Here is a 13,209-nt window from a genome sequence, read left to right as displayed (position 1 = left end):
TTACACCTTCTATTATCGGTCAAAATATCGGTCAAAATCTAGATATCATGAATTCCGCCATGGTCACCATAGCAAACGAAGTTTTGAAACCAGAAAAAGACTCAATAAAGAAAAAGGATTGGATGACCGATAAAATACTAGATCTTATTCAACAAAGAAGAAATTGGAAAAACAAAGACGAGATTCGGTATAGAGAGATATATCGACAAATAAGGTACGAGGTTAAGCGAGCAAAAGAGGACTGGATGGAACAAAGATGTCGTGAAATGGAAGAACTACAAAGAAAACATGACGAGTTTAATGTACATAAAAAGCTTAAAGAAATTACCTACACTCAGAGAAAAAGAACTCCTCACTTTATGAGAAACTCCAAAGGTAAAATAATTCTCGATTTGGATGAAAAAAGGAAGAATGGACTAACTATATAAAAGAGCTCTTCCTGGATACGAGGCCACCACTTAACACCACAAAGTATACGAATACTGGTCCTAGCATTTTAAAAGCGGAAGTAGAGAAAGCCATCCAACAGAGCAAAAATGGGAAATCTCCAGGCCCGACCAAGTACCATCAGACTGGCTCAAACATCTGGATGACGACAATGTCTCACAACTAACAAACATTTATAAATTTATAACCATATATACGAGACTGGAATGATGCCACAGATATGGTTAGAGTCTACATTTATTCCACTCCCAAAAAAACCTAATACATCATCATGTAAAGACTTTAGACTAATTAGTCTTATGAGCCACTCTCTCAAGCTACTTCTTAAGATAATTCTTAATAGAATCAAGCAGAAATGTGAAGAGACAATGGGAAACAAAAAATTCGGTTTCAGAGAAGGATTGGGAACAAGGGAAGCTTTGTTCTCAATGTTAACATTACTTCAACGATCATGGGAAGTACAGAAACCAATTTACGCCTGCTTTATAGATTTTGAGAAGGCGTTTGATAGAGTTCAACATGACAGGTTGTTTCAATATCTAGAAATGATTGGAATAGATGATAAAGATCTGAGACTTTTACAACATCTATATTGGAATCAAGAAGCTTCTATTCTGGTAGACGGAAAAGAAACAGACAAAATTTGCATTCAAAGAGGTGTCAGACAGGGTTGTGTGTTATCCCCAACTTTGTTTAACGTATACTCAGAAATAATTTTTAATGAAGCCTTGGAAGGACAATGTGGAGTTCGAATCGGGGGTGAAACTATTAACAACATCAGATATGCAGACGACACCGCGATCATGGCTGAAAACATCGAAGATCTTCAATTCCTTATAGATCGAGTCACTAGAGAATGCTCCAATAACGGACTTAACATAAATGCAACAAAGACAAAGTTACTTGTGGTTAGTAAACAAAACGTCGGCCCTATGAAACTAATTGTCAGTGATGAATCAATAACAAAAGTTAACCATTTTAAATACCTAGGATGTTGGATAAACGAGACACTAAATCCGGATGAAGAAATTAAAACTCGTATAGAAATTGCAAGAGGAGCATTTATGAAACTTAGATCTATTCTGAGCAACTCTCAGCTGAACTTACAACTAAGAATCAAGTTCCTAAAATGTTATGTGTATCCTGTATTACTATATGGATGTGAAACCTGGATCATGAAGGTTAACATGATGAACAAATTAGAAGCCTTTGAGATGTGGTCATATCGTAGAATGCTCAGAATATCTTGGGTTCAACGCATTTCTTACAGAGAAGTCTTAAACAGAGTAGGTCAAGGCGAAGGTGACTTAATGAAGATGATAAAAAAGAGAAAACTTGAATATCTGGGGCATATAATGAGAGGTAGCAGATACAGGATGCTGCAGTTAATACTCAATGGAAAGTTCGACGGAAAAAGAGGAATTGGTCGAAAGAAATACTCATGGCTCCGAAACCTTCGTCAATGGACTGGCTTATCAGCAGATCAATTGTTACATGCCGCACAAGATCGAGAACGATATCGGCAAATTGTTATGGAAGCTACCCACGCCTAAAAATTTGGGCACGGTACTTAAAGAAGAAGAAGAAGATTATTACACCACGTTAATTTTTTTTATAATATTCAGGACATTTATTGTGATCACTAAGTTTATAGTTAATCGCACATATTTTGTTTCAATATTTAAATTGCATATTTTTTATATATCTATAATAGTTGATAGTGTTCCCCAAACCGGTAAACACTCTGGTCAAAGAGGTTTGAGCTCAGATCATCTTTTCCCCATATGAGATTCTCTTTACCTTTATATATTACCTGAAATTTACTTGTACCATTTATTTACTTAATTAACTTTATATTTTTAGTCGTGACCCGTCAAAATAGCCCGGTCAAAACAGCCCCGTCAAAAAAGCCCCGTCAAAATAGCCCGAACACAAAATAGCCTCGACAAAATAGCCCGCAACCAAAATAGCTCCGACAAAATAGATCGCACACAAAATAGCCCCGGTCAAAACAGCCCCGCCTAAAACAGCCTCTTATAAACAATTACATAATTATTTATACAAGGTGTCCAAAAACTTTTTTTTAATTTAAATTATTTGACAAAAAGGAAGAATGTATTTAATTTATTTAATTTAAAATGCATTTTACTGTTGCCCGACAACAGAAAAAAATGTTTATATCATAAATTAACATTGATTTTCGCTTAACTTAAATGTTCAAACTTCCAAGAGGCAGGAAAGACAGGACTCGAGTTCTCTGAAAAGACAATTTTTATTTAATGTGGTTAAGATAAACAACTGACTGAATAGAGGGTAATTACCATTTCCGAAAAAATGTATTTCTAAGGAATTATTTCATGATGAATTCTAAAGGGAGCTTTTTTTCGGGGCTATTTTGTCGGGGCTATTTTGTCGGGGCTATTTTGTCGGCGGGCTATTATTCCGCGGCTATTTTGTCTGCAGGCTATTTGGTCGGAGCTATTTTGTGTGCGGGATATTATGTCGGGGCTATTTTGTCGAAGCTTTTTTGACGGGGCTATTTTGACGGGGTACCATTTTTAGTACTACCTTGCTTGTCTCCACTTATCAATTTAAATTTGTATACTTTTTCCTCTTAATTTGCTTAATTTATTAACTTATTTATATAACTTTTAACTTTTTAACTTTTTAACTTTTAACTATAACTTTTAGTCAATCATTATAATTAATTTAACTTATTTGCTCAACTTTTTACTTAAATTACCTAATTTAATAAATTTTTCAATATATCTCTGGACGCTATTCCCTTTGAATAGCTATCCATTTTACTTGCTATATTTTTTTGTGACTACGTGTCGAAGCAACTGATTTTTATATATTAAGAAGACCGTAGGTTCACCTTAATGAGGCTGGTGCCTATTTAACTCTTTGAGAGTCACGGAGATTATTCCTTGTGAATAATCCTCCATTAATTATATTATTGTTCATTCGTTTGTAGTATTTAGCGTTGCTGTACGTATTTTAATCGTACTATTATTTGGTGAAGGGTTGTTATTTAACCTAGATGTAAGTTGGGGGTACGCTTCATATAACAGCTACTCCAATACTAATTTAATAAGTGATTATATTTATATTAAGATAGGTACTTATTTCGAATTGTCATTTTGGAGTCACATAGTTTAACTTGTCGTAACTCAGAGGTTGTCAAAAATCTACGTAGTTATATTTAATAAATATTTATTTGTTTTGTATATCAATTATTTTTTTCCCTTATTTTTGAATTTACTGATTTAATATATTTAATATTTCACAGCAGTGCATTGTACCTGGAAGCTTGGTCCCTCCCAACTTCTGGCGTCGCAAATCAGTCTATTTTATTTATCTCCTATATTCTGTTTTTATTATATTATTATATTTATTCTATCTATTTTCTAAGCATCTATTTTATCTTTATATTTCCCTTCTTAGTTATCATCCCTATCTATCTTGATCTACTGTCTTTGACAGGCATGAAAATTGACCGTATCCATCCTTGAGTTGTCGTTCACTTGCATATCGAGCTAGCCTAACTCCCTTCAGTTAGCATCTGTCTATTCATACTCTTATTATCAGTTTCTCTCACTCCCTTCATCTTATCATTTTCATTCCCCATACAAATACTACTGCAAAGTAGTATTTTGTTACAACTTCAGATGCCGTCCCTTAGCAGTTCTGATGGCGTATTCAGCGAGCCCAGAAATCCCCTAGTAACAAAATCTGGCCCTTAATACACTTATCTAGACATGGTTATGCACTTTTGGATGCATTTCATGCTTTTGAATGCAACTATGCATTTCCACCCATTTTTATATAGTAGACTTTTTTCCTAGCATCATCCTGGACACAATGCAAACAGTTGCAAGTCTCTAGCTGCTGTATTTAAAAATCGATTTATTTTGTGTTAAATGCCCTGGTCTGTATGTATTTTACAGATAAAAGGGAGATTTCGAGCACAGTTATTTATTAAATCTTGCCCAAGTACTTTCGCTCTCAAACCATCTTCAGGAGCATTTCGTCAAAAAAAAAACGAAGGTATCCAGCACATTCCGAAATGTCGTAGATATTAACATAACAATTACACACATCATATACACTAGACAAAGGACGAACAGTTTAAAATCATTTATTCGATACCTACATTATGGGAAATATCAGGAAACAGAATGGCAATATCATTCTCTCTCCTGACATTGCCCATAAAGTAGTCCCCTAATATTTATTTTACACTATTTTTCCCTTGTCTAGTGTATCTGATTTGTATAATTTTTATGTTAATATCTACGACATTTCAGGTTGTTCTGACAGCTTCTTTTTTTTTGACCTAATGCCCCTGACGAAAGATGTTCTGGGAGCGAAAGTACTCGGACAAGATTTAATAAGTAACTATGCTCCAGTTCTGTGTTTTATTTGTAAAATACATAGTAAGAAAACTTCTTCTTCTTCTTCTTCTTCTTGACTCTGTCTGTGTTTTCAATGTGCCTCTAGTAAGTTGTCGTTCCATCGTTTTCGTGGTCTTCCCACTGATCGTCTTCCTATTGCGGAACCGTCTCTCGCTGTCCTGACTACCCTATTTGTTGTCATTCGGCTTATGTGGTCATTCCATTCTATTCTCCTGTTTCTTACCCAGTTATTAATGTTATCCACCTTGCATCTCCATCGTATATCTGTACTTCTAGCTCTGTCCCATAGAGTCTTACCATCGATTTTTCGAAGGGTTTTCATCTCCGCTGTTTCGAGCAATCTTTTTGTGCTCTCTGTGTCGGGTCGTGTTTCTGCTGCGTATGTCATTATTGGTCTGATGACTGCTTTGTAAATTCTGCCTTTCATTTTTTTTCCGATATTTTTATTTTTCCATATTGTGTCATTCAGGCAACCTGCGGCTCTGTTTGCTCTATTCACTTGATCTTCCACTTCTGTTTCGAGTCTTCCGTAGCTAGATAGTGTGGTGCCTAGGTATTTAAACTCCATCACTTGTTCTATTTTCTGACCTTCCAGCTCCAACTTACCTATTACTGGATCTGCTGTTATAACCATGCATTTTGTCTTTTTTGGGGAGATTAACATGTTAAATTTTCTGGCGATTATATTGAATTGGTGCAGCATACGTTGTAAATTATTTGCACTTTGAGAGATTAGTATTGCCTCGTCCGCATAGCAGATTATTTTAAGTTGTTTTTCTCCCATTTGGTATCCTTTTTTAGTTCTTACTTTTTTTATTATTTCGTCCATGATCAGGTTGAACAATAAAGGACTCAAGGAATCCCCCTGTCTTATCCCATTGCCGGCTTCAATTGGGTCAGTTAGTTCATCTTCCACTTTTACTTTTATTGTGTTGTTCTGGTAGATGTTCTCTATCGTTTTAATTATTCCCTGAGGTACCTCTCTCGAGTATAACAAGTGGATAACGTCCTTTAATGTGATCCTGTCAAATGCTTTTTTAAGGTCCACGAAACATAAATATGCCGGTTTGTTGTATTTTAACGATTTCTCTTGAACTTGCCTCATTATAAATATAGCATCAGTGCATGACCTTCCCGACCTAAAACCTTGTTGTTCTTCTGCTAATGTTATAATTTCATTTAATTTTTTTGTTAGCACTTTTGTTGTTAATTTTAATGTTGTGTTTAATAAGTTAATCCCTCTGTAATTCTCCGGGTCTGATTTGTCTCCTTTTTTGAAGAGAGGTATTAGGATGCTTGATCTCCATTCTTGTGGTATTCTGTTTTGTTCTATTATTTTTTGTATTAGTTTTAATAGTTGTTTAGTTAGATCTTGTCCTCCGTACTTTAGGAGTTCGTTCGATGTTCTGTCCTCTCCTGGAGATTTTCTATTTTTTAATTTTTTTAATGTTTCCTTTACCTCTCCCTTCTCGATGTTTATTTCTTCGTTTGTCGTAACTTCAGGTGTTGGTGGTTCATTATCGTCGCCTTTAACAAATAGAGATCGGAAGTAGTCTGCCCATGTTTGCTTCTGAATGTGTTTCGCTTTTATTAATTCGTTCATCTCCTTTCTGTGCCCTCTGATCATTCTCCATACTTCCTTTTGTGTTCCACAGAAGTCGTGTTCCATCTGTTTTGAGAAACTCTGCCAGTGCACCCTTTTTATTTGCCTCACTAAAGTATTCGTTTCGTTTCTGATTCGTTTGTAGTGGTTGTATGCCTGTTGTGTTTGTTATGTTCTGTATTGTAAAAAGGCTTTCTTCTTTTCTTCGCATTTTATCTTAACTTCCTCTATAAACCACGGGGTTTTCTTCTTTAATATGTGAGTGTTCGTTACTTTTCTCTCTCCAAGTGATTCTGTTGCAGCGTCGATTAGGTTATCTTTGAGTTTTTGCCAGCTTTCATCGATGTTATCGTTTTCTAATACTCCATTCTCAGCAATCTTCTCTGATATTCTGATATCTTATATTCTTATATCCACGGAATACTTATACAGGAAAAGAATATCAGAAGAATAGTAATAAAACGAAACAGAGAAAGGAAAAAAGAGTAAATGTATGGCAAAAGTGGACCAGGAGGATGACACATTTCCTGGCTGCAAAATCTACCGAAATTGTATAGGACATTTCAAATGTACAAAAAGTAAAGATAGCCATGATGATCTCCAACATTCAGAATGGATAGGCACTGTAAGAAAGGCGCTGATATTGCTGATCCTCCCATTTGTATCAGAAGTATGAAACATAATCAAACCGTGTAAATCCTTTTTAATCTTTAGTGCCTCGTTTAGATGGATTTCGAAGAGTGTTGGCTTTGCCATAAATTATACTTACACTAAATTTACATTCAAGATGCAGTAGAAATAAACAAACCAAGATACGTTAATTGCTACTAGGAGCACTCCCGAATCATAATTTACAATGTACAAACTTTGAAAATCATGATTTGGAATTTACAATGTATATATGTTACCGTTAAAACCCGATTTCAGTTAAAACCCGAATTTACTAGGAAAAACTAGTTTTAACTAATAGGGGAGTGCATTTAGATTTTCACTTCGGAAAAAATCAAACAAGATAAAACTTTTTGTAATCTCATTAAGAAATGTTTAATAAACAACATATCAAAAAGTTCTACTCGAGAAGTGGGTGCTTCATTTTTTATTAACCAAATGAACAGCGAAGTTAGATGTTTTCTTCAATAACTCCGAAAATATAATTTTTAGAAAAAAACTGACTAGACCATTGAAAAATTCAGAAAATTTTACAAAAAAAAACCTTATACAAAGATTTTTCTAAAATTAAATCTCTAGCTTCTGTAATTTTTTACTTAAATTAAAACTCTCAAATTTGCACAACTTACATCTCAATCATCTTACTAAACGATACTTCATTCAAAAAAAATCTCAAAAATTTAATTCAAATAATACGATGTCTCAAAAAATGTAATTTTTGAAAACTTCGTAGTTTTACAGAATTCCCACCACTTTAAGACGGTATTACTCAAGTTTGAATAAATATAATATAATTTTTTTATAATATATTTTTTTAAAGCTTGGGATGTAATCTTTAAAAAACACTGAAGTATTTTAGTTTAAAATGAAATAAACAATTTATTTTTGAGAAAACTAAGAAAGATAACAAAAATGTAATACAAAAACCGAAAATTACCAGCTGAAAAAATATATATACAGAGTGATCAAAACTTTTTTCTGCAAAACTTACCTAAAATACATTTAATAATAAGCTTTAACAATAATAAATGTTCAACAAGAAAATTTTTTTTTAGCTCTTATACAGTATGTCTGCGTAACTTGGAACCTATTGATAACTTTTTAATATCAGTTTTACGAAAAAAAGTTATTCTTTATAAAATACTCTGCATCATATATAACATAAGATGCAACCATCAAATATCAAATTTTGTTAATTTTGTACGAGGTATGTCAAAAAATATGAATTTCACTCAAGAGTAAAGTATCTTTATATTTCACAATATCGAAAATGTTTATAAAGAAAAGTTGTTTGGAATTAAAAACTATGTTCTAACATGTAATTATATCCTTCTAATCGAAAATTTGTTTTTTTTAAATATTCTTTCTAATACATTTTAATTTTTAATATTATTGTGAAAATTATTTGTTTATCTTTTTTTTAAGAATGAAATTCCATATTTGTTTGATTACATTCTACTTGTTTTTCTATCCGCCATTTTGAAATTTAAATTTTTAATCTTTAATTTAGATTCAACAACCTGTTAAAAATAAAGACAATAAATGTTTTAGAAAAATGTTCTTTTTTATGTTCTTTTTTATAGTTTATCCGCCATTTTATAGTTTATAATGTTGTTACATTTAAGTTAGGTTTATCAAAGCTTTCAAAAATAAATATATGTAGAAATAAATACATTCTGTGAAGAAATTATGATTTTACAACTATTTTTTAAGTTATCCGCCATTTTGGATCGGCCATTTTATAATTTAAATTATCAAAATTTGATTCATGTTCAGCAACCTCTCAAAATATCCACATATATGTAAACAAACACGTTTTATAAAAAAAATTCGGATTTTACAACTACTTTTTACGGATTTTTAGGAAAAAATCCGCCATTTTGAATTTGCGAATTGTAATGTCAGATTCGGGTTCAGCATAGTCAAAACTAAAATAAAAACATTTTTTATCAAAATAAAATGTTGAATTCACCCATATTCTTAACATTTTTTATACAAAACAATTGTTATTGTTTAAACAATTAATAAACAATTAGCGGCGAAATTTGTGAGTAGAACTTTTTACTTTAACATATTTATAAACTAACAAAAAAAGTTTTAGAAAAATATAACCTTGTTTGATTTTTTCCGAAACATTGTATCTTTTCGTTCTAATTACACTCCCCTATAAGCGCTTTCGACAATTCTAGTTTTAACTAGTCAAAACTAGATTTGACTGATAAATTCAGTTAAAACTAGAAATCCCGAACAAATTTCATTTAGAGTAGTTTATACTAGTTTAAACTAGTTTTTACTGGAATTACTAGCGAATACCAGTTAAAATCGTTGCGAGAAGAGACAAATACGATTTGGCGTTTTCGGGGTATAGGGTTACAAACGGTAACAAACTAGTGTGTGCAACTGTTGATTTTTTTGCATCGTTTTTATTGGTTATATTACCATTATTACCCTACTGTGTATTATTCACCATGAGTGATAATGTCGAAGATCAGGTTGGGAGCAGAGATATAAGAACTTGGAAAGAACGTTTTTTGGAAAAGATCTTACAAAAGAAACAGACCGAGAAAAAAGAAAGTCACTACTACTACTACTACTACTACTACTTTTCAGAAAATAAAGTAGAATAAATTAATGCCCGAAGTACAAGATGCGGAACTGTCTGCCCAGAAAACAGTAAAACGATTTGGAATTGTTGAAGTTGGCGAAATAAAAAAGTTGGCTTCTAGAATTGAACCCATCAAATATTATGTACCTGCTGAAGACATGTTTGACATAATTAAAGCTATTGGCCATGGAAGTTGGGATAGGTTGAAGACTGAAACCGCCAGAAAATACGCAAAGAAACCAATTATGGTACGTTCAATAATTTTATATCAATTTGTGAGACCTGCCAACGGAAGAAGAGTAAAGCGAAGAGGGGTCTTGTGTCGAAACCTATATTGCATTCAGAAATGAATAGTCGCTGTTAGGTAGATTTGATCGATATGCAATCACAAGACGATCACGGCTACAAGTTTATTATGGTTTATCAAGATCATTTAACAAAATTTGTTTTGTTGAGACCACTACAAAGTAAGAGGGCGGACGAAGTTGCTTATCAATAATTAACGGATATATTCTTGACTTTTTACATTCATGCATTTTACTTTCCGATAATGGCCGAGAGTTCCTTAATGCAGTTATAAATGCGGTAATGTCATACTGGCCTAAGACAAAATTAGTTCATGGAAAACCAAGGCACAACCAGAATCAAGGTTCAGTAAAGCGAGTTAACCAAGACATCGAGAAAATGTTACCAGTCTGGATGCAAGATAAAAACAACGTGGTCAAAGGACTTGCGTTTTTTACGTTAACGTTCTTGTCCAGTATTTTACTTTTTAGAGAAACTATTTACAAACAACCAGAGCAGCAAATTATTTACTGAGTTTTAGTAGAATTTAAAAATTACCTGAAAAGTTTAGTAAAAACTAGTTTTGACTGAAATATGTTTAGTCTCAACTAGAATTAACTGAAAATATTTGATAGGTCTAGTTTTCACTAGATAAAACTAGAATTGTCTAAAGCCCATAGTTAAAACTAATTTTTCCTAGTAAATTCGGGTTTTAACTGAAATCGGGTTTTTACGGTAACAAATACATTGTAAATTATGATTCGGGAGTGCTCCTAGTAGTATTTTACGTATCTTGGTTTGTCTGTTTCTACTGCATCTTGATTCTAAATTTAGTATAGAGAACTGGTTGGTTTTCAATTGAAAAGAATATTAAACGTGAAAATTTTATTGGTAGGGTAATAAAAGTTGTCAAAACCAAAATAAAAGATTATTTGCCATCTATCTCATTTCTAGTAGTTCTTATGAACGTTTTAACGCTTCAATTATATGTTGATAACAAAATGATAAAGAAATAAATGATATATAATTATTATTTACCTCAATCCTCATTTTGTATCTCTTCATTTCTTTAGCTTATTCCAAAAACAGGCACTTTATGAAACCAAACACAAGACGAACTGCAAAAAATACGACGCGACTTAGAGCATGAAAACACCGCTGGCTCAGAAGCAACTACACGCGGAAGCATAAAACATAGATTAACATAGGTACAGTGCACCTTTCTTATCATGATAATAAAAGTATTTTAAACAATGGCAAACGTAATTAAATTGAGTATGAGTTATATATTTATCTAACATTGTTTTGTATACAAAGGCGTTCAAATATTTCATTAAATAATTAAAGTTTAAATAGATAACATCACTATCTCAAGAATGAAAAAATGTTTAAGGTCAACTATTACTAAAAATTAAGATATCGAATAAAATTAGGTGTTTTTTTATTTGAGTAACATGCTCACCAATTTGACAAAGACAACCATTCGAAGTATAACTTATTTTTCCGTGGCCCGGTTATTTTTGTGCTTATCCTTCGTGACCCACTAATTTTTTGCATAGCCTGGTGTGTGTACAAGAAAACATATTTAAATATTTATTACAGTTTTATATATTTTAATAAAGAATCATTTGCTCAAACACAAATGTAATAAAACACAATAATATTTAAATATTAAATCCTACCTCACACTTATAGGTCGTAACAAAAGGAATTAGAAATGTTATCGCTTTTTCTGCTAAAACTGAGTACCTACTCCTGGCGGCAAAACAGCCAAAAATCTATCAATGGTATGTTTTCTAATATGGCTTTGAGTGCTTTATCACACGATAGTTCAATTACTGACTCAACATACGTCCACTGTAAATGGATACCTTATCCACGCTTTGTTGCTGTGGATGGGGAAAAGTATTCCTTCAGATTTGCCTCTTGCAGGATCTCCAGTCCTAGCAGGTGTTTCTTGAAAGCCGCTAAAATCTCATCCGACAATGAATTTACGATATTATTTTTTTTTTGTAGTTCCGTTAGCTTTGCAAAAGCTTTGTAATTTCCTGCTTCCGCGCGACGTGTCTACAAATTTCTACAAGTTTTTTTGTTGCAGCTTCCACCTTCTCTTGTACTTTAAATACAGTTACATGGCTACGTTGTAATGTCATATTTAAATTGTTCAAGAAGTCAAAAATATCACAAAGGTAGGCTACCTTAATTAACCAATTTACATCATGAAAACTGTATTTAAATTGAAATATTGCGTCCCTAGCCGTTGGTGGATGTGCTTCTAAGAATATTGAAATTTCTTCCTTCAATTCAATAGGTATTTCTAAAACATTCCCTTTTGATAGCCAACGCACTTCGTAGTGCAAAATAAGATCCTCATGTTCACTTCCCATTTCTCTCACAAAGCAGAGAATACTTTGTGAGTTCAGTGGGCGAGATTTTATGAAGGTTAAAAAATTTACATTCTCCTTCATAGATTAGGTTAACATCAGTGGCATTTCTTTGACAGCTAATACCTCTCTGTGGATGCTAAATGCACCCAAATACATTCCGGTGCTAAGGATTTGATCCCCGGAAAAAGTACAGTACGAGTGCCTGCCATTGTCCGTGATCCATCGCTACTAAGTCCCACACATTTATTCTATTCAATTCCATTATCACTAATGTAGCTAGCAATTAGATTAAATATTTCGTCAGCTGTTGTTCTTGTATGAAACGTAGATCTATTCTGAGCAACTCTCAGCTGAATTTACAACTAAGAATCAAGTTCCTAAAATGTTATGTGTATCCTGTATTACTATATGGATGTGAAACCTGGATCATGAAGGTTAACATGATGAACAAATTAGAAGCCTTTGAGATGTGGTCGTATCGTAGAATGCTCAGAATATCTTGGGTTCAACGCATTTCAAACAGAGAAGTCTTAAACAGAGTAGGTCAAGGCGAAGGTGACTTAATGAAGATGATAAAAAAGAGAAAACTTGAATATCTGGGGCATATAATGAGAGGTAGCAGATACAGGATGCTGCAGTTAATACTCAATGGAAAGATCGACGGAAAAAGAGGAATTGGTCGAAAGAAATATTCATGGCTCCGAAACCTTCGTCAATGGACTGGCTTATCAGCAGATCAATTGTTACATGCCGCACAAGATCGAGAACGATATCGGCAAATTGTTATGGAAGCTA

The 13,209-nt window shown here is 33.0% G+C and overlaps 1 protein-coding gene across 2 annotated transcripts in view; it reads right to left on the bottom strand.

Annotated features, from left to right (window-relative positions):
• LOC114330272 (protein-L-histidine N-pros-methyltransferase) overlaps window positions 1-13,209 on the bottom strand; it is a 261,897-nt gene that overhangs the window by 213,573 nt on the left and 35,115 nt on the right. Inside the window, exon 1 of one of the 2 annotated variants that reach the window (XM_050653626.1) lies at window positions 11,066-11,228. The exons of the other annotated variant lie outside the window; for it this stretch is intronic. Within the exon in view, the coding sequence (XP_050509583.1) occupies window positions 11,066-11,092 (27 nt within the window). The 5' untranslated portion in view covers window positions 11,093-11,228. Of the gene's footprint in view, window positions 1-11,065; window positions 11,229-13,209 lie in introns of those variants that run through there. 2 annotated transcript variants of the gene reach the window in all.

Source organism: Diabrotica virgifera, chromosome 6 (assembly GCF_917563875.1).
Source record: "Diabrotica virgifera virgifera chromosome 6, PGI_DIABVI_V3a".
NCBI classification, from domain to species: Eukaryota; Metazoa; Arthropoda; class Insecta; order Coleoptera; family Chrysomelidae; genus Diabrotica; species Diabrotica virgifera.
Note: the sequence above shows the minus strand (reverse complement) of the source record. Positions and strands in the feature narration are given on the sequence as shown.